At 42.2% G+C, this 26,007-nt stretch overlaps 1 protein-coding gene across 2 annotated transcripts in view; it reads left to right on the top strand.

Moving 5' to 3' along the window:
- Window positions 1–11,536: 11,536 nt before the first annotated feature.
- Window positions 11,537–26,007, top strand: part of SMYD1 (SET and MYND domain containing 1) — a 38,493-nt gene continuing 24,022 nt past the window's right edge. Inside the window, exons 1-2 of one of the 2 annotated variants that reach the window (XM_058181653.1) lie at window positions 11,537–11,725; window positions 24,575–24,751. In XM_058181653.1, the coding sequence (XP_058037636.1) occupies window positions 11,604–11,725; window positions 24,575–24,751 (299 nt within the window). In that variant the 5' untranslated portion in view covers window positions 11,537–11,603. The remainder of the gene's footprint in view (window positions 11,726–24,574; window positions 24,752–26,007) is intronic. The other variant, XM_058181652.1, reaches the window with a different exon arrangement.

The following is a 26,007-nucleotide window of genomic DNA, read 5'->3' on the forward strand; positions in this document are numbered from 1 at the left end:
CATACCATTTAAAAATGGTATGAAGCATATAATGTTCTTTAAAACACTTAAACATTTATTTGCTTCTTGGAAACTCTAACTTTTTATAACAAAATTCTTGGAAGAGTTGACACTCCTGGATTATCTAGACAAAATTCTGTAGATTTCATAAGTAATCACTTGACACTGCTTTATAAAACCAGATTGCTGTGGTCATATGTGCTGACCTTTTTAAATGTAGTCCAATGGAATCTGGATTGCAGAGAAGATGGTTTAATATTAGAGTAATGTGATTGGGAAATCAGTAATGTAATTAGAAAGAAAACAATCTAGATACACATTCTATGCTTGCAAAAACTTTTGAATATCAGGCTATTAGCATGATGTAAAATAATGCAGAACAAGAAAGATATAAGAAAATCTGCAGGTTTCTGAAATACTATTTCATATTGACAATCTATTTTTTACCAGTTCAAGTTATTTACCAATATTGACAATGCATTAGAGATTATTAAGATTTTTAATGTTATTAAGAATTAAATTATCAACCTTATTAACATCATTATTAATAAATAGGTAATTGTCTCACAGTAAACCAGATGTTCAGATTGGATCTGTCATTTTTATCCACCTATCAAGTCCTTCCCAAGGATCTGGATAGACAGGTGTTGTTATTTTCTGGTATTAGAGACAACATCATAGGACAGTGATGGCTAACCTTTTCCGGACTGAGTGCCCAATTGCATGCACGCATGCACAAATGTGTGCAAGTGTGCCCGACCCCGCAAAGTGCAATGCATGGCTGGGCACAGTGCATGTGCCTCACCCCTGTGCATGCATGTGCGACTTCCTGCATTCGCCCCACCTCCCTGGACTTGCGCACGCAGGCCCCTGCACGCGTCCTGCCCCCCTCCGCACATGTGGCAGAGACCCGAAGACCAGCTGGCTGGCGGGAGGCATGAGCAGCAAAGCTGAACTGGGGCAACAGTTTGCATGCCGTCAGAGAGGGCACTGCGTACCACCTCTGGCACACGTGCCGTAGGTTCGTCCTCACAGTCATATGATATAAACTGTTCTGTGTAAAAGTGACTTTTGCAATTAACTGATAGTGAATTTATCAGTGCCAATGATGTTCAAATATTGCTCCAGTTGTTTTGGGATTGCATCAAAGGTGCTTATGACAATTGGTATAACCTTTGCTTTCTTTTGCCCCAATCTTTCTATTTCTATTTGAAGGTCTTTGTATTTTGTTATCATCTCCAGTTTTTTCTCTTTATTCTGCTATCTCCAGGTACCACTTCATCCACTAGCCAGACATTTTTTGTGTGTGTCTTTTTTATTGACATTTAAGTCTTGGATGTCGTGGCAGAATTCTGTTTGAATTCTAAAGTCCCAGAGCACTTTAGCTTCTTCATTTTCTATTACTTTCTCAATGTTATGGTCCAACCAGTTCTTACGTGTAGGCAAATGATATTTCTTGTAGATATTTCTATGCACCATTGTTGCTACTTTGTCATGCTGTTGTTTGTAATCAATCTGTGCAATTCTGTTGCTAACCAAGTAATCCGCTGCTTACTATTTTTTCAGCTTCTTTGCAGAAGAGGCATTTGCCATCTGCTGCTGTTTTCTCAATTATGGCTTTGTATGCATTTATTCTTAAGGCTTGGTTTTGTGCAGGCAGAATTAGTTCCTCTGTCTCCTTCTTCATTCTTCCTTCTCTTAGCCATTGCCAGGTCTAGTTATTATCTGTTTTCCCTGATATTTTTTTATTGTATTACTCATGTAATGCTTTGCCTTCTCATGCCTCTTTTCTGTTCTTCGTTTGTTTTTTGTTGTAAGCCAGTTTGGTCTCTCTCCAGAACTCAGTAGGCCTTCAGTGCATTTTCTTCACTATCCTTCAGATATTCTTCCAATGCCATTTTTCTTCTTCTTCTGATATAGTTACAACACTATTTTCCTTGGCAAATAAAATCTGCCAACATCACTGTGTGGATGAAGAGTACTGTATGAGTCATTGTCATTATTTTTTTGGTCTTCCTATCCACAGCTTTTAGTTCTGCTTGAATACAGTCTACTATTTCAGCTGTGTTTCTATTGACTGAAATTGCCCAATGTTATTGCCTTGATGTTATTTTCTTCACTGAGTTTGGACTTTAAGATGTTCTCCACTCTCTTCTTGTATTCATTTCTAACCCTTTTCTTGACTTCAGTGTACTTGATATTGTTAGCTTGAAAGATGCCAATATTTGTATTGATTGTCTTTATCCAGAATCTTGAGGCTGTTTCATATGGCATCTTGATTTCTTCATTTTCACTATTTCCCCCATTTAATGATGAAAGTGGCACATTTGTCCAATCCTAGCTCCTTTGCAAAATCTTGGCTGTATATGCGGACTGTGTTGAGTAAACAATGTTTCAGATAGTTTCTCCATACAGCTTTAAAACATCCATGTAAAGGAGATAGCCTGGCAGATGTTTTTGATGTTTGATAGCCATGGCCTGAGTTATTCAATACAGGTAGTCCTTGACTTACAACAGTTCATTAAGTGACTGTTCAAAGTTACAACAGCTGTGAAAAATGTGACATGACCATTTTTCACAGTTACAACCTTTGCAGCATCCCCATGATCATGTGATCACAATTAATATGCTTGGCAACTGGTTCATATTTATGACTATTGGTGTATCCCAAGGTCATGTGATCCCCTTTTACTACCTTCTGACAAGCAAAATCAATGGGGAAACCAGATTCACTCAACAACTGGGTTATTAACTTATCAACTGCAGTGATTCACTTAACATTTGCGGTAACAAAGGTTGCAAATTGGGGCAAAATTCACTTAAGAATTGTCTCACTTAACAACGGAAATTTTGGCTTCAATTGTGGTTGTACGTTGACTACCTGTATTGTTGACAGTAGAATCAGTGCAATGACAAACAGTAGTGGTGACACATTAAATTTTATTTTGTTGGCTAGGACCCATTGTTCAAATCTGTCAAGATCTTTTTAGATCATGAGTTGGCAATTCCTGCCAGCTTAGTGTCATCTGCAAATTTGAGGAGTTCCCCTTCTATTCCCTCATCTAAGTCATTTATGAAGATATCAAAGAGTACAGGGCCTAAAACAGAACCTTGTGATATCCCCCCTACTTATTTCTCTCCATGTAGATGTAGTGTTGTTAGATGTACTAACAACAAAGATAGTGGAGGAGACAGTATTCCAGTTGAGCTATTCAAAATCTTAAAAGATGATGCAGTAAAAGTGCTTCACATAGTCTGCCAGCAAATTTGGAAAACTCAAAAGTGGCCACAGGATTGCAAAAGTTCAGTTTACGTTCCAATTCCAAAGAAAGGCAATGCCAAAGAATGTTTAAACTATCACACTATTACACTCATTTCACATGCTAGTAAAGTTATGCTTAAAATCTTACAAGCTAGGCTCCAGCAGTATGTGGATCCAGAACTACCAAAAGTACAGGCAGGATTTCGAAGCAGAGGAACTAGAGAACAAATTGCCAACATACTCTGGATCATGAACAAAGCTGGAGAGTTTCAGAAAAACATCTACTTTTGCTTCATTAACTATGCTAAAGCCTTTGATTGTGTGGATTACAACAAATTGTGGCAAGTTCTTAAAGAGAGTACCAGACCATCTTATTTGTTTCTTGAGAAACTATATGCAGGTCAAGAAGCAACAGTGAGAACTGGACACGGAACCACTGATTGGTTCAAAATTGGGAAAGGAGTCTGACAAGGCTGTATTTAACTTATATGCAGAGCACATCATGAGAAAGGCAGGGCTAGATGAATCAAAAATTGGAGTTAAGATTGCCGAGAGAAATATCAACAACCTCAGATATGCAGATGATACCACTCTAATGGCAGAAAGCGAAGAGGAACTAAAGAGCCTCTTGATATGGGTGAAAGAGGAGAGTGCAAAAGTTGGCTTGAAACTCAACATTAAGAAAACTAAAATCATGGCATCCGGCCTTCTCAATTCCTGGCAGATAGATGGGGAAGAAATGGAGGTAATGACAGATTTTATTTTCCTGGGCTCCAAGATCACCACAGATGGGGACTGCAGCCAAGAAATTAAAAGATGCTTGCTCCTGGGGAGGAAAGCTATGACAAATCTAGACTGCGTACTAAAAAGCAGAGACATCACCCTGCCAACAAAAGTGTGTATAGTCAAGGCTATGGTTTTCCCAGTTGCAATGTATGGCTGCGAAGGCTGGACCATAAGAAAGGCTGAGTGCCAAAGAATCGAGGCCTTTGAACTCTGGTGCTGGAGAAGACTCCTCCGAGCCCCTTGGACTGCAAGGTGAACAAACAAATCAGTCCTAGAGGAATTGAACCCTGACTGCTCTTTAGAAGGCCAGATCCTGAAGATGAAACTGGAATACTTTGGCCACTTAATGAAAAGGAAGGACTCACTGGAGCAGAACCCAATGCTGAGAAAGTTTGCGGGCAAAAGAAGAATGGGACAACAGAGAATGAGAGAATGATCAGGGGTGAAATGCTCCTGGTTTGGACTAGATCAGTCGATCCGGTAATAATGGCAGTGGGTGGTTTAGAGAATCGGTAGCAAAAATCCCGCCCCCCTCCCGCCCAGACCCCACTTGCTCTTTTGGCAGCTTGTTGCTTCTTCCAGGCTCGCTCGCTTTTCCTGCCTTACTTCGAATACGAGCTGTATTCAAGAATTGGTCTAGCAAATATTTTGTAGGCTCTGGTTAGTAGTGTAGTGTTTCTGGAGAAGAAGCTACGCAAGATTAAATTTGCAACTCTTAAAGCGTTTTTGGCAATGTAGTTGCAGTGGGCTTTGGCACTTAGATCGTTTCATATGAAAACTCCAAGGTCTTTGATTGGGTGAAGGTCATCTACAAGGTAATGTCCATCAAGCTTGTATTTAGTGTTCTGATTCTTTTTTCCAATGTGTAAGACAATGTGTAAGATGTGTTGGGCTGTGCCTCCTTTTTAGAAACTATTGATGACTGCTCTTTTATAAATATCTGCATATTTTCTTCCAAGGGGAGGCTATGAAAGTGATTGTTCAGTTCCAATGGACATGGTAAATAGTAGGGACTTGGTTCTTGGTTGCTGTTTTCTTCTAAAAGTGACATGTTTCCATCAGTCTTCCTCTTTAGGCACGTATAGGATCAATGTTTCAGAAGCTGTTTGTTCCCTATTGCGTTCAGTTTGGGTGTATCAGTTTTCTTCTTTTTGTTCATATATGGGGGTCATTTTTTTAGAAGCTGTTTGCTCTCTATTGTGTTTATATTAATTATATTAAAATGTGTTTATATTAATTTTATTAAAATTATATATATGGATATAAATAACAACTGCTGGCATCTCCTTAAAACAAATGCATTTTCCCAGGTTTATGTAGACTGTTGTGCAATCCTGATAGAAGATGCAGCTACTTTAAAGAGTTACTAATAGATGCTATATAATTGCTGTAGACTAGAGAAAAAATATAACTGCATTAAACGAGTTAGTAATAAGTGCTACGTTAGCTCTCTGTTCTCTTTGAAGCACCTTTTTCCGGAGCACTGCAGTTCTTTAATAATTACTTATTGCATTTAAAAATCTGGATACACTGGATTCATTCATGAGTCCTAGAAAATTTCACCTTACAACCTGGGGAACGTCCACATTATTTTCTTTCCTTCAACCACCTGAAAATTGAAAGAATAAAAGTGTCCAATTGGATGTTAAATCCTTTTAAGGGGAGAAAAATTACCTAACTGACTCTTCCTTACTTGAGATAAAATTAATTTAGAGATTAATTACATACTGTATGTGTTCTAATTTAAAACATGTCTCAAGAAGCTTGCTTTGCAAGAAATGACCATTGAAGAATAGAATAGAATAGAATAGAATATTTTAATTTGTATACCGCCCTTCTCCCGAAGGACTCAGGGCGGTGAACAGGCAGATAAAATACAAACATATACAATAGTAAAAACACCCTTAAAAAACTGATTTAACTTTGCCCAAATATTAAAATAACATAAACCCCATAAAATTACAAAATTTAAATTTAAAACCCATCAAAATCAATTAAAATTTAAAGATAAAATCAAGCTAGTCCAGCCATATGAAATAAATAGGTTTTAAGTTCATGAAAGGTCCTAAGGTCTGGTAGTTGTCAAGTCCGAGGGGAAGTTCGTTCCACAGGGTGAGCCCCACAGAGAAGGCCCTCCCCCTGGCGGCCGCCAGTCGACACTGTTTGACTGACAGCACCCTGAGGAGTCCCTCTGTGGGAGCGCACCGGGCGATGGGAGATCGAGGCCGGCAGTAGACGGTCCCGTAAATAACCCGGTCCTAAGCCATGGAGCGCTTTAAAGGTGGTAACCAATACCTTGAAGCGCACCCGGAAAACAACAGGTAGCCAGTGCAGTCTGCGCAGGATAGATGTCACGTGGGAGCTCCGAACCGCTCCCTCAATAACCCGCACAGCCGCATTCTGGACTAGCTGAAGTCTCCGGGTGCTCTTCAAGGGGAGCCCCAGGTAGAGAGCATTGCAGTAGTCCAGGCGAGAGGTAACGAGAGCATGAGTGACCGTGCATAAGGCATCCCAGTCCAGGATGGCGGATCAGGCGAACCTGATAAAAAGCTCTCCTGGAGATGGTCGCCAAATGATCTTCAAAGGACAACCGATCATCCAGGAGCACGCCCAAGTTGCGAACCTTCTCCATCGGGGCCAATGACTCACCCCCGACAGACAGCCGCATCTGCAGCTGACTGTACCGAGATGCCGGCATCCACAGCCACTCCGTCTTGGAGAGATTCAGTTTGAGCCTGTTCCTCCCCATCCAGACCCGTACAGCTTCCAAACACCGGGACAGCACTTCAACAGCTTCACTGGGGTGGCCCGGGGTGGAAAAGTACAGCTGGGTGTCATCAGCGTACAGTTGGTATCTCACCCCGAAGCCACTGATGATCTCACCCAGTGGCTTCATATAGATGTTGAACAGGAGGGGTGAGAGAATCGACCCCTGTGGCACCCCTCACATGAGGCACCTTGGAGTCGATCTCTGCCCCCCGTCAACACTGTCTGCGTCCGGTCAGAGAGGTAGGAGGAGAACCACCGATAAACGGTGCCTCCCACTCCCAACCCCTCCAACCGGCGCAGCAGGATACCATGGTCGATGGTATCAAAAGCCGCTGAGAGGTCTAATAGGACCAGGGCAGAGGAGTAACCCTTGTCCCTGGCCCTCCAGAGATCATCCACCAGTGCGACCAAAGCTGTCTCCGTACTGTATCCGGGCCGGAAGCCGGACTGGAACGGGTCTAGATAGACAGCTTCATCCAGGTACTGGGGTAGCTGACATGCCACCACACTCTCTACAACCTTCGCCGTGAAGCGAAGATTGGAGACTGGCCGGTAATTCCCTAAAACAGCTGGGTCCAGGAAGGCTTCTTGAGGAGGGTCTCACCACCGCCTCTTTCAAGGCAGCAGGAAGATCCCTCCCGCAATGAAGCATTTGTAATCTCCCGGAGCCAGCCTCGTGTCACCTCCTGAGTAGCCAGTACTAACCAGGAGGGGCACGGATCCAGTAAACATGTAGTGGCATTCAGCCTACCCAGCAACCTGTCCATGTCCTCGGGAGTCACCGGATCAAAGTCATCCCAAACCACCTCAACAAGACGGGTCTCGGAACCCTCGCCTGGATCTACCCAATTTTGATCCAATCCGTCCCGAAGCTGAACGATTTTATCGTATAGATAACCGTTAAACTCCTCGGCACGCCCTTGTAGGGGGTCCTCCCGCCCCTCCTGATGAAGGAGAGAGCGGGTAACCCGAAACAGGGCGGCCGGGCGGTTATCTGCCGACGCAATGAGGGAGGAAACGTAGAAACGTTTCGCATCCCTCAGTGCCACTAGGTAGGTCCTACTATAGGACCTAACTAGTGTCCGGTCAGCCTCAGAACGGCTGGATCTCCAGATACTCTCTAGGCGTCTTCTCCGGCGCTTCATCTCCCTCAGCTCCTCGGAGAACCAAGGAGCTGGTTGAGACCGACGCCGGGTCAGAGGCCGCAAAGGCACGACACGGTCCAAAGCTCCAGCCGCGGCCTGTTCCCAGGCCGCAACTAGTTCTTCAGTCGTGTCATGGGCCAGGTGCTCGGGAAACGGCCCAAGCTCCGTCAGGAACCTCTCCGGGTCCATCAGGCGCCTGGGACGGAACCAGCGCATTGGTTCCGTCTCCCTGCGGTGGTGGGTAGCGGTCAGAAAGTCTAGACGAAGGAGAAAATGATCTGACCATGACAGAGGTTCAACAACTAAATCATTTAAAACCAGATCATTCAACCACTGGCCAGAGATAAAAATCAAGTCTAGGGTGCCTCCCCCGACGTGGGTAGGGCCGTCGATTAGTTGACTCAGGTCCATGGCCGTCATGGAAGCCATGAACTCCTGAGCTGCCGAGGAAGCTGCGCCGGCTGATGGCAAATTGAAATCCCCCATGACCAACAGTCTAGGGGTTTCAACTGCCAACCCGGCCAGCAACTCCAACAGCTCAGGCAGGGCTGTTGTCATGCAGCAAGGAGCCAGGTACGTGATCAACAAGCCCACCTGAGTCCTACGACCCCACTTCACGTAGAGGGTTTCACACCCAGCTATCTGAGGCACAGTGGTCTCCCTCGGCTCAAGACTCTCCTTAATAATAACCGCCACCCCGCCACCCCTACCCTGGGCCCTCGGCTGATGGAATGCTCGGAAACCTGGTGGGCACATCTCCACTAGGGGGGCCCCCCCTTCGGTGCCCAACCAGGTCTCCGTAATGCCCATCACGTCCGCGGTCCCTTCCTGAATAAGGTCTGTAATCAGGGGGGCTTTATTAACCGCGGACCTGGCATTACATAACATCAGCCGAAGGCCCAGGTCCCGAGCACTCTGGCCACTCGGGTCACGGGAAAATCCTGGAGGGCCGGATCACGCAATCACTCGTAAACAGCGAGGGCGAGCCCCCGGAACCTGATGTGCCCCCCCCCTTCCGTCATATCTGCCTCTCCCACTTACCGTAGTAATAACTCGACCCTGACAAACTGGAATGACACCCCTCTCCACAACCCTAGGACCTATTAAGTTGCCGCCGCGAACGCATGGTGGACCTAGCTCCCTCCCTGACGGGTTTCCCCCCCCACCCAACCACCCCCCCGAACCAAACCCGTCAATTTCCCTCCCCCCCTTAAAATTCCCCTTAAAACTCCCCGATAAAAAACGGTTAAAACAGTTCATTAAAAATCCCCTAAGCCTCCTAGATTTCGCATGCCAACTCTCGGGGTTCCAAAACCCGTCCTCAAGATGTGCCCTCGATAGTGTGGAGGGCCAGACCTGCGAGAGAGGGGAATCTCGCAGGGCAAGAAGGTCCGCGGTTGAAAATCTCCTCATAACAAAAAGTACAGAACGGTTAGCTGTCCATCCAAGCCGGTCAAGATGTCACTGCAGCAGAACTCGGCTCCCACTCCTCTGAGCCGGTCCATTTGGTCTTATTAACAGTCAATGTATACCTTGATGTAAAAGGTGGATATGGGCCAAGGACTCCATATAATATAGACCATGATGTAAAAGGTCAGTATGGGCCAAGGACTCCATACCCGGTAACTCCAGCTCTACAGGCCTAATGAAGACCAACCAGAATAAACCCCTCAGGTGAAGGCCACCACGTCACCGACGGCCGAAACTCCAGCCGTCACTGCCGCCGCCGCCACCATCCTGGGCCACTCCGAGTCGTACTGCAGAGGGTCTACAAGAGGACCAGCTGCATCTCCAACTCTCCCTTCAGGAGGTCGGACCCTCCCGATGACTCATCCGACCCTCTGGCTCTCTGACGTCCAAACTTCTCCTCTCCGGCATTGATGGAGAAAAAACCCTCCGGCGCTGATGGAAAGGTTCTCAGCCCCCTGGGGGGGGGGCATCACTGCCGCCGCTGCCAAGCCCAAAGGTCCCGCTGCGACCACTGTGGCCGCCACCCCAACAAAAGGCCGGGAAGAAACGCCGAGGGTAAACACCGTGGGAGAAAGTCCGACCATCCCCTCTCCGGTGTCGATGGAAGAGCCCCTGCCTCTGCCTCTGGGGGTGGCCTCCGCCGCCGCCAGCATGACCCAAAGGCCATGCTGCGCCCGTCGCGGCCGCGGCCGCCACCCCAAAACAGAAGGCCAGGGGAGACACCAGGGAACGCCGCTGCCGCTACCGCCAGGGCCCAAAGGCCATGCCGTGCCCGCCGATGTTGGTGGAAGAGCCCCCAGCCTCTGGGGGGGCCTCTGCCGCCGCCGCCGCCAAGACCCGCAGGCCCTGCTGCGCCTGCCGCGGCCGTGGCCGCTGCCCCAAACCAAAGGCCAGAGGAGACATCCGGAAATGGCAGAAACGGCCGGGAAAAGCGCTGGGAAGAGTGCTGGGAAGAACGCCGAGCCTACCATACGGTCTGGGCCCTCAACTCGGCCAGCTTCATCCTGGGCGCTGCTTCAGATTTTCCCCCGGCAGGGTCTGGGACCAGGAGGTCGAAAAAACGAAACCTCCCAGTCCCAGGCCCCTAGGAAAGGCAGCCGCCTGTTCCGAGGGAGATCTTCATCGCGCCATCTTGGCGCATGCTCAAAGGAAAAATTTATTGCATAAATTAATGAAACATTCCAGTTCTTACAATTGCAAAAATGTCCAGTGAAATAATCAAAATAACAGGAATTACAAGAATAAGATTTTTATTCATATTTTTATTATTCCTATCCTCTGTTTATTATTTGGTGTAAAATATATTTACAATAACATGTATCAACAGTACTTTAATTTATATTCCGAGGCAATGGAATTCATATTGTAGTGTGATTACATTTGACTTCATTTAGTACAGAAGTTCATCACACAGTGTTACTTACATTTAGTAGAGAATAGAAGTGTAGAGTAGGATTTAATACAACATAAGTAACATTTCTAAAATGTTTCTCCTAAGTGATAAGCAGTTACTTACCTTTTTGGAAAGTGATTCCTGCAAGGTTTTCTGGCTTCTGTATACTTTACTTTTACACATTTCTTAGATAGGGACCTATCATCAACTACTTTGCCTACCATAGAATATTTTGAGTCCCTAGTCTTCAATTTCAACCTAGCATAGTTCTAATTGCATATGAAACAAATGCATCATTATTTATTTTTTTAAAAAGGAGAGCAAATGGTATTAAATGTTAATAGACACTGCATACCAGTCATTCCACTTAACAGATTTTCAGCTGTTGATCTCTGACAGGCAGAAGCATCTGGTTTCTAAAAATACTTTCCAGAACACACATTAATTTTCCAATAGGAGACAGTCCTCTTGTAACTATTGCATGACCATTTTTTCCAAGAGTAATAGAATTTTACTCATGGTTTCACGAAGACAACCTTGATAGTGTGTTGCCAACCTTTCTTTCCTCTCCACAAAGGCATTTGATGAACTTAAAAAAAGGCTTTCCTGTTCCTTAGGGAGGAAGGGTACTATTTGGGAGGTCCTAAGACTGCCCATTTACAGGATTGGTTCTCTGAAAGTTGGGAAGTCTTTAAAGAGCAGGAGTGATACAAAATCCGAGTCATTTGGAACCTTCCTGTGTAAAAAGCTTAGATGTCCTGATATAGAAAGAGGAGGCATGGAAACAGTTGAAGTGTTCAATCCAGAAGGCAAAGGCAGGGGGCTGAAAGCAACAAAAGAATTTTGGGCTGGAGATGTAATTTTTGCAGAGCGAGCCTACGCTGCAGTGGTATTTGACAGGTAAGGAGGAAAAATTAATGTGTGCATTGTTAGGAAGCAAGCGGGGAATACAAGAGGGAGATGGTACAAGAGAGATGTTACCATTATCTCCTAATCAGGTAGAAAGTTAAGACTCCTTGTCCAACTCACAGATGAGAAAATAGGAGTTAAGAGACTTCTCAGGCAGAGTTAGTTTCCTCTAACAGTGATGAGATTCTTCTTTTCATCTCTACCTTGAAGCTGTAGTGTAACTTTTAAAAAATCACTGCCTTTTGGGCTTAGATATCCTTTCTCCACAACCATGCAATGTCAGCCTAATATACTCATGGTGTATATAGAAGAACATTTAACACCTTAATGGTGCTATATGAGTACATGCATTAGATATTATCAACCATCAACTGTGATTGTGCAGTCTGGTATATCCAGAAGCTCATATTGGCAGTTTCATTGATAATAACTATTACTCAGATGCTATTAATACAAAATGATGAAAATAAGATATCATAAAATATTTTCCATATTGGCTTCCTTCCAGATCCCTTTTTCTCTACAATTTAAAGGATGGTTTAAATTCTTGGTCTTTTTTAAAAAAAAATCAGAATATAAATTTAGATTTGCAGAAGATCTCAAGTGGAATCTCCCAGAATTACTGGATGACTGTCACTTGACAGTCAATGTGACAGGCAATGTGGGTGGAAAATGCCTTAGTTGTAGCACTGTACCTCTTTTGGTTCCCCTGTTTTATAATCCATAAGTGAATATGGATCTATGAAATAGGAAAGCCTGTTTAGCTAGATTATTTCGTTCACAGATTTCTGTAGGTCCTGGAGCTCTGCATAATCACACATTGGAGGAATATGCTAGCCTTGCCTTACCTGCTTTTGGATGTGGCCAGTGTTGGACAAGCCATGTCTCCCTGAAGCAGGAGTAGGAATGCCACTCCTTGTATACCCATATTACGTTTTCTTACTAACAATATCTAAAAGAGGTGATTGATTTTTCATAGGGAACATATGCTGAACTGAAAAAATGATGTAGGACCAACAACTCAGCACACTATAGAGCAGTGGTAGTCAACCTGGTCCCTACTGCCCACTAGTGGGCGTTTCATGGTGGGCGGTAGGGGTTTTGTCCAATACTTTCCTTTTTTAAAATTTAATTGATTTTTTAAAAAAATTTCATAGCATTATTTAAAAAGATTTTCATTAGGTTTTCATAAAATTCCCTGTGACAATTTACATTTCTGAAAATATACTATTTGTATCGCACATGCATAAGTTTAGTTCATGTTATGTAAGTGAAACTAAATGGCGCTATAGTGTGACCGCAAACAAAAGAGCCTCATCCCAGAATAGCTCGCGCATCTCCCCCCACACCACCCAGCTGTAACAGACAAGCAGAGCTCGTAGCTGGCGCCCCCACCAAATCCAATCCACGATGCATGAGAGGCATGCGCAGACGATGATACACGGCGCATTACTGTGGAACTGGTGGGCAGTTAAATTTTTTTACTACTAACAAAGATACAAAAGTGGGCGGTAGGTATAAAAAGATTGACTACCCCTGCTATAGAGTAAAGCAGTAAGTTTTTCTTTAACCCCTTTTCTCCAAGTGTGAATAGTAATAGAGGATTTATCAGTGCTCTCCTTAAGCCCTGGTGCTATATTTAGACATGATATTTTGCCTCTTTAGTTCAGCCTCCCAAATCTCTTTGAGCCTTTCCCCTTTGGCTCGGAGGGAAGGGAGCAGTTTATATGAATTCCTCAGCTTTGGAATCACTGCTTGTAGGTAAGCTAGCTTCTTCCACCATCATCACTATCCAATGTTGCTATTTTCCCCAGACATGAAACCTTTGGATGTTCGTTGGAACATTTTCTTCAGACATATAGCCCAGTGAAGGAATGCAGTGAGGGATAGAGTCAAGACAATGAGAAGTGATAGTACTGATTTACACTGCACTGGTGAGACCACACCTGAAATACTACACCCAGTTCTGGTCATCACAATAAGAAAAAAGTTGAGACCTTAAAAGGGTGCTGAGAAGAGCAATAAAAATAATAGAGGGTCTGAAAACTAAATCATACAATGGATAGTTGAGGTTGCTAATCATGTCTAGTCTATTAGAGAGAAGGATTAGAGGGGGGACATGGTAGTAGTTGTCTTCCAGTATTTTAGGGGCTATCACAAAGAAGAGGGATTTGATTTATTTTATTGGGCACTAAGGGCAAGACAAGAAGTAATGGGTGGAGCTTGTCAAAGAGAGATCTATCCTATAAGGATAAATTTTCTGACAGTGAGAACAATTAATCAATGGAATTGCTTGCCTCTATCTGCTCTATCTCTGGAAGTTTTTAGGAATAGACTGGACAACCATTTGACTGGGATGGTATAAGACTCCTACAAGGAGTTGGATTAGAAGACCTCTGAGGTCCCTTCCAGCCCTATGAATCTATGATTTTAATTGATTACAAGAAGCTAAACTCATCTTTTTTGTGAAATACCAATAATTATTTAGTCTACAGACTTCAGAGCAACTGCAGAAGACATGCCACCAAATTGCTTGAGTGGAGAGGGACAATATTCTAGTATTACTGTTTTGAGGAGGGCAACAGAGAACAGTTTAATTGACAAAATGGATATCTTAAGTCTTGCAAAATAGTAGAAATCTAGTGTCTGTAGATTAGGGCAAAAAGAAATTATGTTTGAAAATCAGCGGGAATGGATTTGTGTTTATCCAGAAATATCTTGGCTTATTAAATTATTGTTCTGAAGAGGGACATCTCCCATCTGAAAGAAATGTCCACAACTTGGAAGTTCTCCAGGACTCAAGGCAATGACTTGAAGAGTAAGTGGAAACCAGGGGCCCTTCACTCAGCTAAGCTGCTGCATCAGTTGCAGACATACCTGGACCCTGGACCTTAAAGCCCTGTGATTACAGTGTCTCAGGTTTTCATTATCACACATCTAGATCATTCTAATGCATTATACATGGCAATAAGCTTTATAAATAACTTTGGTAACTGCAGCTGCTAGGATATTGCTGAGTGAAAGTCATTTCTGTTGTATAACATCATTTTTAGGCTCGCTGTTCAAAACAAGTATCTTTAGCTTTATTAAAAATATTTTGATAAGTAACCATATTTCACTTCCAGGACTTGCCAGTACAATTGATGCCTTTTTGCAGTTTATTATTATTTTTATTCCTCCTAAGTCCTTGCAACTAAGTCTTGGAAAAGGGCATGCATAATTACGGTGGATTTCATTTCAGGCATTTAAGAAGTGTTTAAACAACTGAGCTAGAAGATAGATCTGCAGTTTTCTCATTGGGAAAAATACATGCAGCCATAGCAGCTTTTTCCCAGTTGGAGAAGGCAAATGTTATAAATTTTGTATTTCCAGGTATGTTGAAAATACAGGTCCCAGAAGTTCCAATAGCAACCTTCTACAGTTGTGAGAACACTGATTCTTTCATGCTAACACAGCTGGAGAACAATAAATTGGGGAAATTAGCCCAGTACACTCTTAGATGATTGATGGAATTCAGCATTGCCCCTCCCCCATCTGTATCATATTTCAATTCTCAAAAGCAAATTCCTTCTCAGTTTAGCTATATTGGGAACTATTTATGGGTCAATTTGACCCTTTTGGCAATGCATTTACGAACATTGAAATAATATAGTGAAGATTAACAATGCTCCTGTGCAAGAACCACAGTAGAGTCATGTTTATGTATATGACAGAAAAAAGATGCATACATCTAATATGTGTATGCATCTAACAAGTAGAAGGAAAAGCAAAGTCACCCTCACCATTCCCTCTATCATTTAAAGTGGTAGGCCCTTTTTATATTACCGCATCTGCTTAGTATTACCCAGCCATCACTGAAATGCTATAAAGACAGTCCTCATTAATGTTATTTTGGCCCAGCAATGAATGGTGAGAAGAAAAAGAGGCCTTTGCTTCCCTACTTCCTTGTCATTGCTTTGGAGCAATGATAATTCTAGCAAGCCTGGAAGGACCTGGAAAACAATCACAGCATGCCCAGATCTGTTTTTCCCAGGGCAGTGAATAGGAGGAAGAAAAAGAGAACGTGTGTCCTTTCCTCTTTTCTTCTCACAGGGTCCGCTTCTGCTTTTGTCAACACCCTTTCCAAGCCAGACTGGTGGTGGAGTGAAAGTATAAATTATTGGAAAGTATAAATTATTAGAGACAGTTTTTGGCAAGGAGCTGGGGAAAAGGGGAATAAAAACAACAACAACAAATTACAACAACAACAACAAAAAATTACAGAATTTGTTTTGCAGTGTATAAAATACCACAATGTGTGAAAATATATGTTAGTATAAAATACTACCATGTGTGAAAATGTAGATAAAGAGGTTTTATTCCTCTTATAAAATTTTACAGGGCATGGTCAGAGAAGCTTAGGACCAATAAAGCACCCCCTTACACAGATAGTCCTCAACTTACTATAATTGAGTCAAAAATTTCTATTGTTAAGCAAGGTGGTTGTTAAATAAGTCACACTCAATTTTATGACCTGTTTCTACCATGGTTGTTAAGGGAATTGCTGCAATTGTTAAGTGGATCACGTGGTCATTAAGCACATCTGGCTTTCCCCATAGACTTTGCTTGTTGGAAGGCAGTTGGAAATGGTCCCAAATGGTGATCACATGACCCTGGGATGCTGCAACCATGGTAAATACATGCTGGTTGCCAAGCACCTATATTCTGATCATGTGATAATGGAGATGCTGCAATGGATGTAAGTGTGAGGATCAGTTGTAAGTCACTTTTTCCAGCACTGTTGTAATTTTGAATTGTGACTAAACTGATAGTTGTAAGTCAAGGACTACCTGTACAATGCATACCTTAGCTGTGATTAGCAGATGGAATGATAGTCGCCAATTTAGAGCCCGAAATCCCCCCAAAAAAGACCACCCCAACAACTGAAGGCTATATTCTTCAAGTTCTTGAAGAAGACTTTGAAAAGATACTGCTTTAAAGGGGTGCTGCCCTTGCACTCCTCCATGTCCATCTTTCTTAATCACTTTTGAGGCACACAGACCTATAGACAAATCCATGGCAGTTCAGTCTAGCAATGGCCACAGTGGTAGTATATTATACATCATCATGGCTTTTGTCCTGTTTTCTGAAAGTTGATTGGTTGGTTGTTTCTGTGGAACCCAGAATATAGTATTAGTATAGACCAAGCTTGGCCTTACTTTTTTACTTAATTTATCATATTTCCTCATTTTGCCCTGCCAGGAAATTATGGTCTTAAATTTTCAGAACCAACTAAACTATTTAAATGTAAATCATTGTTTAATATCCTGATAGATTCGCTTTCAGATTATATTGGAGGATATAATTACTGAAAATGTCTTGTTGATGTCTCATGCAAAGGGTACAATGAATAGGCTAAAGCTTGGGGGAACAGCTTGTTCATATTTGGATTATTCATATTTTTCTTTTAGTAATCCATATACAACACTTGTCAATAGCAGTATCACTTACAGTTATAAACTACCCATAGTGCTTTACAGCACTCTCTGAGCAGTTTAGAAATGTCAGCACATTGCCCCCAACAATCTGGGTCCTCGTTTTACTAACTTCAGAAGGATGGAAGGCTGAGTCAATCTTGAGCCAGTCAGGATCAAACTCCTGGCTGTAGGCAGAGTTTGCTTGCAATATTGCATTCTAACCACTGTGCCACCACAGCTTATATACACTCAGGTTAAAAAAAAAATAGTACACCCTATGGTTCTATGGTTTTGCATATTAGAACATATTAAAAATCAACTGGTCCTTAGCAGTTCTTAAAAGTAGGTAAATATAACTTGGTTTTCTTTTTGTAAAATAAATAATGACATCTGTAATATGCGTTGTTTATCTGAGGTTAAATTTACCTACTTTTAAGAACTGCTAAGAATCAGGTGATTTTTATTATGACCTGACTTTTATTATGGCAAAACCATAGAACTCAATAAGGGTGTACTCTCATTTTCACAGGACTGTAGCCACTCAGTGAGTTCAATGGGATTTATCCTCAGGTAGAAAGATTTGCAGTTTTTATGAGCCCAATGGGATTTATTTCCTGGGAAATGTTGCTACTTGCCATCCTTCATGGCTTCCTCACATCCCTATGACAGATGAATTGAGCTATAAGTGTTTTTTTTATTAAAGTTTATTACACTATAAAATACAAATGGAAATAAAGATCAGAAGGGAAAGGAGAGAGAGTGTATGGTAAAAAAGAGAAAAAGAAAATCAGTGGCTTCTTTTCACTACAATAGAATACATCCTCAACCTTTTGGTTTACATTTCTAGTAAATACAAGCCATTTCAATAACAACATGGTCTAATCTAATCTAATCATTAAAACCTAAAATCAAAGTTTCATTTGTCCCCCTATTTTGAACACAAAGGAGCTATAACTGTTTTTCTCTCCTAATAAGGAGAGCAAAGTCTGCAGCATCCTTTCACTGCACTGACTTGACAGATGATAGAAACCAGTCAGGTACTTCAGACTGATGTCATCCTTGCAAAGTTCATGCCATAAGGATTGTGTGTGGTTTCTTCAGAGCAATTGGAAAAGCCATTTTAAAACTGAGAGTCTGGCTTACTTAAAGTTGTCATCAGACTTCGCCTTGTCTTAACTCAATGACCTTATCATATTTTAACCTTAGGAAGAAAAGCATGGAGAAAGTGTCTTTTATTCTTCTGTATATGTTCTTCCTTTCATTAAATGTGCTGGATTCCTACAGAGAGCTGTTAAGAGAGATAACCAAATTCAAGAAGAGATGGCAGAATGCCCATGAAATGGACCGTTAGAGATTGATGAGTGAGACCACTATATCTGCTCTAGGAATGCTGTGGGAATCCCACTATTAACAATCCTGCATTGTGCTTATGGAAAGCAATTCTATGAGGTGGTTTTTTATTTGATTCTGAATCTAAGGCTGCCACAGCAGACTTTCAGAAAGTGGGCTGGAGATTAGTTCACCACAAAATAAGATCATGACAATAGCGTCTCAACTTTCTCACCACAGTAAAAGATGCAAGCTTAAAGGTCATTTGGATCAAACTAACAAACCCTCTACCATCTCTCTCTCTCTCTCCTGAAAGGAAAGATGCTTGATTTATTGATTTATTACATTTATATACTGACCATCTCGTCAAGAGGCAAATCCAGGTGGCTTATAAACAAATAAAACAAGATAAAACATTAAATATTAAATATCAAATATTTACCTAAAATTAACAAAGAATGCAAGAAAAGGACACATGGGGTAGTGGTGGACTCTTGTCTTAATCTATTAACCACCTCCAGAATACCAACAAACAGCCCAAAACTCCAAGCAAGGAAAGCTTAGGCCTGGAGTGAGCTAAAACTACCAACTAATGCCAAAAACAATAAAAAATAAGTTTCTTTCCATATGTAAGAAACAAGAAGAAAGTCAAGGAAACTATAAGCCTATAAACTATAATGGGAGCAAATGGAAGAAAGTGATGGGCAGCAGGGGGACAGAACAACCTATTTATTTATTTGTTTGTTTAATTATTTAGAAATTTTATATTGCTGCCTAGTCGGACATCGCGACTCAAAAGCACAATATAAAAGCACAACACATTAAAAACACAATATAAAAGAAATAAAAATAATAAAAAAATAAAAATAATAAAATAACCTCCCCAACCCCTCCCCGGCGGCAACACACATACATACCAGCCATTTAATGGTGGTTCCCACCATGTCTTCAGGGCTTTTCAAAGAGTGTTAGTGCAAGCCAGCCTTTGGAGGGATGATGTTCCAGAGGGAGGAAGCCACCACGGAGAAGGCCCTTCTTCTGGGCCTCACCAGGTATATCTCCTTAGGAGATGGGATCTGCAACCTTCCTTGCCTTCCCACTCTAGTGGGTTTGGTAGATGTGACTGGCAAGATATGATCCCTCAGATAACCTGGTCTCAAGCCACGAAGGGCTTTAAAGGTGACAACCAGCACCTTTAACTGTACCTGGAAGCAAATCGGCAACCAAGGCAGGAGAGGTGATGCATCTGCACAGCGAGGTCTGCACAAAAGTTTGTGAGCCCCTGCATTTTGCATCAACTGGAGCTTCTGGATGATTTTCAGGGGCAGCTCCATGTAGAGCGCATTGCAATAGTCAAGACAGGAGGTGACTAGGGCATGAATGACCGTGAGAAGGGATTGTTGATCCAAGAAAGGGCAAAGGAATTGAGCAGGAGTCGTGAGTACAGGAGAACCTCCAGATTACACGCACAGGATCTGTTTGTCACCCAATCCAAGACCAAAGGTGGCATTTCTCCATAGGCCACAGAACCCCAAACCTAGAGCCACTCAGTTTTGCCAGGTTTCAGTTTCAACCCATTGCTCCCCATCCTGCCCCAAACAGCCTCCAGGCACTGTGAGAGGGAGGTCATGGCATTGCTTAACTCACCGTGGGCTGAGATATTCAGTTGACTTTCATCAGCATATTGATGATATTTCAGTCCATGATGGTGGATGATCTCACCTAATGACTTCATGTGGAGATTGAACAGGAGCGAAGAGAGTACTTAGCCTTGCGGGAACCTGCAAAGCAGTGAGTGAGGGTTGGATCTCTCACCTCCTATTAACACTGACTGAGAACAGCCACAGAGGAAGGAAGTGAACCAGGACAACACAGCCCCCACTCCCAACCCCCGAAGCTACTCTAGAAGGATACCATGGTTGATGGTATTGAAAACCACCAAGAAGTCAAGTAGAGAAAAGGATGGATGCACTACCTTCATCCTGCTCCCACTATCAAAAAGCATGACCAATGCCATTTCTGTCCCATATCCAGGCCAGAATCCTGACTAGTAGGGGCCCAGATAATCCATTTCATCCAGAAACCTCTGGAGTTGTCACACAACCACCTTCTCAATCACCTTCTCCAAAAAGGGAATCTTGAAGACAGGTCAAAAATTATCTATCCAACAGGGTGGAATCCAGCAATGGCTTCTTGAGAAAGAATGTGGACCACAGCCTTAAAGTGCTGAGGAATTATCCCCTCCTTTAAAGAAGCATTAATCACCACCAGAGTCCACCCACCTGTCACCTCCTGGGAAGTGTTCACCAGCCAGGAGAGACATGGGTCTAAAACACACATGCTTGGACATATACTCCTTAGGATCCTTTCCACTTCTCAGGGGAAACAGGGTCAAACTGTTCCCAGATAACAGGACAAGAACCTGACTCAGGGGCTCCAGCAGACTAGCAACCACATCAGCATCTAACAGGGTACAAAGTCGAGTGATTTTGTCTTCCAGAAAGTCTGCAAATTTCTTAGCATGTCCCTTCAGGTGGACCTCAGTCTCCTCCTTCCCCAGGAGATGGCTCACTTTAAAGAGGGTTGCTGGTCGATTATCTGCAAATGCAATAGTGCGGAGAAGTATTAAACTGCAGACAACAGATTGCCATGAGGTAGGCCTTAATAGCAGCTCTTACCCATGTTTGATCAAGTATATCCCTTGTCTTCTGCCAGCAGCATTCTAGATGTCTCTTCATCTGTTTCATCCCTCTCAGTTCCTCTGTACACCATGGATAACAGAGAAGTCTATGGGTGAGGAGAAGTGACATGGGTGCAATCCTATCTAAAACCTCAGTCACCTTTCTATTCAAAAAGTGACTAATAGCTTGCCTGGGCTGCATAGCAGATCTGCAGTTATAACCCCCAGTTCCTTCTGGAACTCATTTGGGTCCAGTAATCACTGGAAGCAGACCAATCTAGTAAGTCCTGCCATCCTGTGCACAGTACAGCTCTTGAGAAAGTTATTGCCACCAGACTTTGATCTGACCATGATGAGAGACCAAGGACAAGTCTACCAATTCCATAGCACTGCTCCAACAAGAACACCAAATTGGCTGTATGACCACTATTCCTAGTTGGGCCCTGGACAGGCCCATGGAAATCATGGTTTCCATGAAATCTTGAGCTACCCAGGAGGATGGGTTTAAATAGAAGTCCCCCAGAACTATAAGCCAGGGGAACTCCACTTCCATCCCTGCGGTGAGGTCCAGGAACCTGAGTAGGGAAGCTACCATGCAGCATAGAGGCTGGTACAGCATCAGCAATCCCACTTGATTCCTTGAGCCCAACCTAAGAAAAAGGCCAGGCATTTGTGGAGCCCTGCCCATTCTTTACATCTGTTTTTTATGCAAAAGGAAGAAACAGCCTAACCCATTAGAGGAAGATAGAGCAGATATACAAGTCAAAATAGGTAAGAAATTAGTAAGATGATACCTATCCACTTTCGATGACTACAAACCATCTGGGACAGATGATTTACATCCTAGAGTTTTGAAGGATCTGGGAGACGCAATCTTGGAGCCACTGAATGTAATCCTTCAAAGCTCAGGTAGCACATGGGAAATTCCAAAGTACTGGAAAAGAGTTGATATGATAGCAATTTACAAAAAGGGGGAAATAATGGATCCAGGAAATTAGAAGCCAATCAGCTTCACATCATTACCTGGGAGGATTTGTGAGCATCTAGAAATGAACAAGGTGATTAGTAGAAGGTAGCATGGGTTTGTTAAAAACAGATCATACCAGAAAAACCTTACTGACTTTTTTTTGATAAAATAACTATATTAGTGGTTCAGCGAAATGCTGTGGATAAAGTATACTTGGAGGGAATATTTGGAACTACATCAACATAGAGGGAAGCATGCAATGGGGAACCTCAGTGTTTGATCTTGGGTTCAGTATTCTTCAAGATCTTCATAAATGACGTAGATGTGGGGATAGAAGAGGAAATCATCAGATTTGCAGATGATACCAAGCTGGGTAATTGCTAACATTTTGGAAGATAGATTCAAGATTCAGAAGGATCTTTACGACATTGGGCCTTATTTGGTGAAATGCTCCCAGTTTGGCCGTCTCACCCAATCTGGTAGCAATGGTGGCCGGTGGTTCAGAGAGCTGGTAGCAAAAATCCCTGGCCCCACCCCCTGCTCCAGCTGAGTCGAGCTATCATCAGAGGTTTTTTTTTAACTTTTAAAAGCATCTTTTCTTCAGCTGAAAAAAGGCTTTTAAAAGTGAAAAAAAAAGCCTTTGATGATAGCGCGGCCCAGCTGGGATCATTAGAACCCTTTAAAAGTTTTTTTTAAAACAACCTCTTCGGCCGAACAGGTTGTAAAACAAAAGATTTTAAAAGGCTCCTCTGGCAATCCCAGCTGAGTTACCTGACCATCACAGGCTTTTAAAATCATTTTTAAACAACCTCTTACAACAGTCCCTGCCCATGCCCACCCAATTGCCCCCTCCCCATTAACCTAATTACTGCTCCTCATGGGCTTGCAAAGCCTTACTTTGCTTCGGCTGCTGCAATCAGTTGCATCAGCTAGCAACTGAATCTGCCTGCCTGCAATCCATTTCCTCGGTGAGCAACTCAATCTACCTGCCTACAATTGGGTAAGTAAATGGGGGGGACCTTTAAAAAATAGTTAATTGGTTTTTTTTAAGGAGCTGGTTGGTTTTTACACAACAATTTAAAGTTAAGGAAGTTTTAAATTTAGCTGCTTTTATCTAAAACAGGGGTCTCCAACCCTAGTAACTTTAAGGCTTGTGGACTTCAACTCCCAGAGTTCCTCAGCCAGCTTTGTTTAGCTTTGCTTTGCTGGCTGAAGAACTCTGGAAGTTGAAGTCCACAAATCTTAAAAGTTACTAAAGTTGGAGACCCCTGATCTAAAAAATATAAATAAAATAAAATAATAAAATATTTTTGCAGCTTTCTGAGATTTGGAGTGTTTCTGTAGAGTTTCACTCTAACTACACAAACACACAAAATCTCACAAAGCTGTATATGGTTTTTTTTGTGTGTGTGTGTGTCAGTTGTGTTGTGTTGTGTGTGTGTGTAAAGTGTGAAAGTTGATTTTTGAGCTTTTTGTGGCTGTGTGATGTCCCTGCTGTTGGGTGAAGTGCAGCTGCTTTTACATTGTGTATGAGTCAGTTGTGTTGTGTTGTGTGTGTGTAAAGTGTGAAAGTTGGTTTTTGGTACCTCTTATTGTTTTGTATACTTCGTTTATTATTTTTATTATTTATTGTTATTGGCCACGCCCACCCAGTCATTTGACCACTAAGCCACGCCTATCAATTAAGCCACGCCCACAGAACCGGTAGGGAAAATTTTTAGATTTCACCCCTAGCCTTATCCAGTAAGATGCAGTTCAGTGTTGGGAAAAGTAAGTTTCTGCACTTAGGCAGGAAAACAAATGCATAAGAATAGAATAAATGGTATCTATCACAACCGTAATAACTGTGAGAAGGATTTAGGTGTCCTAGTGGTAATCAGCAGCTGCTTAAAAAGCCAATGTAGTCCAAGGCTGCATTTGTTGCTGAAATAATTTTAAAATTATCTTTGATAGGATCTCTCTGCCCAAAGCAAAAATTTTGTCAATGAAATGGATGTGATTTCACACTAAGATTAGGTTTACCAAGGTTCAAGTCTGCCCTCAACAATGGGTGACTTTGGGCCAGTTATTGTGTTTCAGCCCAACCAATTCACAGTTCTCCTGCTCACAGTTGTAAGCAGGAGTATCCACCATTTTGCCTTTTTGTAATAAGGAGAATAAAATTAGGGAAGATTGCCTTGAACTCTTGAGAGAAATAGGAAATAAATGAAACAGGAAATTTGTGTGTGTGTATGCACATATGTATTTGTGTGTGTGTGTGTATAGTCTTTGTATACATATATGTATATGTGTGTATAAATTATGTATAGTCTTTGAGAAAGGACTTTAGAAAACCTGGGAGCATATTTTATTAAGAATTGAACTGCAATTTCCAAGTGATGATTAAGGCACTGTTTTCCTCCTTTCAGCCTCACTCACCTTGTCTGCCACACTTGCTTCAAGAGGCATGAGAAACTCCATCGTTGTGGCCAGTGTAAGTTTGCCCACTACTGTGATCGCACCTGCCAGAAGGATGCCTGGTTGAATCACAAGAGTGAATGTTCTGCAATCAAGAAGCGTGGGGTAGCCCCAAATGAAAACATCAGGTGAAAGGATCAGTACGGAGAGATAGAACAAATGAGTTTGTAATGAAATACTCTATGGCTTAAAAAACAGCTTTGTTCAAGGTTCAGGCAAGCTGAAATGCAGGGAAATTTTTAATCCCTTTTCCCTGGAAGGAAAGTCTATATGGCAAAAATTACCATTTATTCTCTTGAATGCTTCATTCAAATTTACTTATTTTTTCTGTGTACATGAAATGGATCGCTGAAAGGAGGCATTGAATGAGATTTGCCTATTAAAATGGAAGACAGTGTTTTAATATTTTTCTAATTGTAGTGATTGCTTTTCTGCAATTTTCCCTCCGAATTTCATTCATTATAGTGCTCTCGGAGAAGACTCATTTCTCTAGAATATTATGGTCCAAATGATGATGATGAAATGGTGAAACCTATGCTTTTATCCAAATCAAAGTATTATGATGTGAAACTGACAATATATTCCCAGTGAAATTATCATAGAAACATTACAATTATATATTTGCAGTCCAACAGAAATGAACAAGTCTCAGCATTTTGAGATAGAGCATCAAAATTATGTTGTCATTTATTTCCCTGCTGATGCTCGTGAATGCTTTTATTGTTGTCACATTTTTATTTGTTCAACTTATTTTGTCTGGAATATTTCTTGATCCCATTTCAGTTTACAGCTTCAATTTTTAAAGTTATTTTAATGTTAAAAGATTCATTTAAAATAACAAAGAGAAATAAATCAAGTTAAAACTGAAAAAACATATTTAGCAGGTAAATTATAAAGCATATTAAAAAAAACAAACTCCCCAGGGAATTTAATGAAAATGTCACACATATATAGTCTCATCATTACTCATTCTGACATAAAAAATGAGATCTCCACATCAAGTTCAACACTGCATCCTCACAATAATATACAATTAGGTTTTTTTTCCTGTTAAAAAGATTCTTGGCTCACATGGAAACCAACGTAGGTTGTTGTACCCTGTTCCCCCCCAAAATCAGACCTATCCAAAAAAATAAGCCCTAGCATGTTTGTGCGTATAATATAAGCCCCATCCCTAAAATAAGCCCTACTTAAGAGCCTTCACAGCTGGCCAATTCCCCAATCCATCTGGTTGCTTGCAGTACTGTGGCCCCAAGGTGGGTGTGGGGGTGTGGAGCCGCCTCACGCACCTTGCACTGGCTTACCTCAGGTCCTCTGCAGCCAGGCCATCCATGCTCCAATTCCTGCCACAGCACCTGCAGCCAAGTGCAGCAGGAGCCCACAT

The sequence above is a fragment of the Ahaetulla prasina genome, chromosome 4 (assembly GCF_028640845.1).
Source record: "Ahaetulla prasina isolate Xishuangbanna chromosome 4, ASM2864084v1, whole genome shotgun sequence".
Lineage (NCBI taxonomy): Eukaryota > Metazoa > Chordata > Lepidosauria > Squamata > Colubridae > Ahaetulla > Ahaetulla prasina.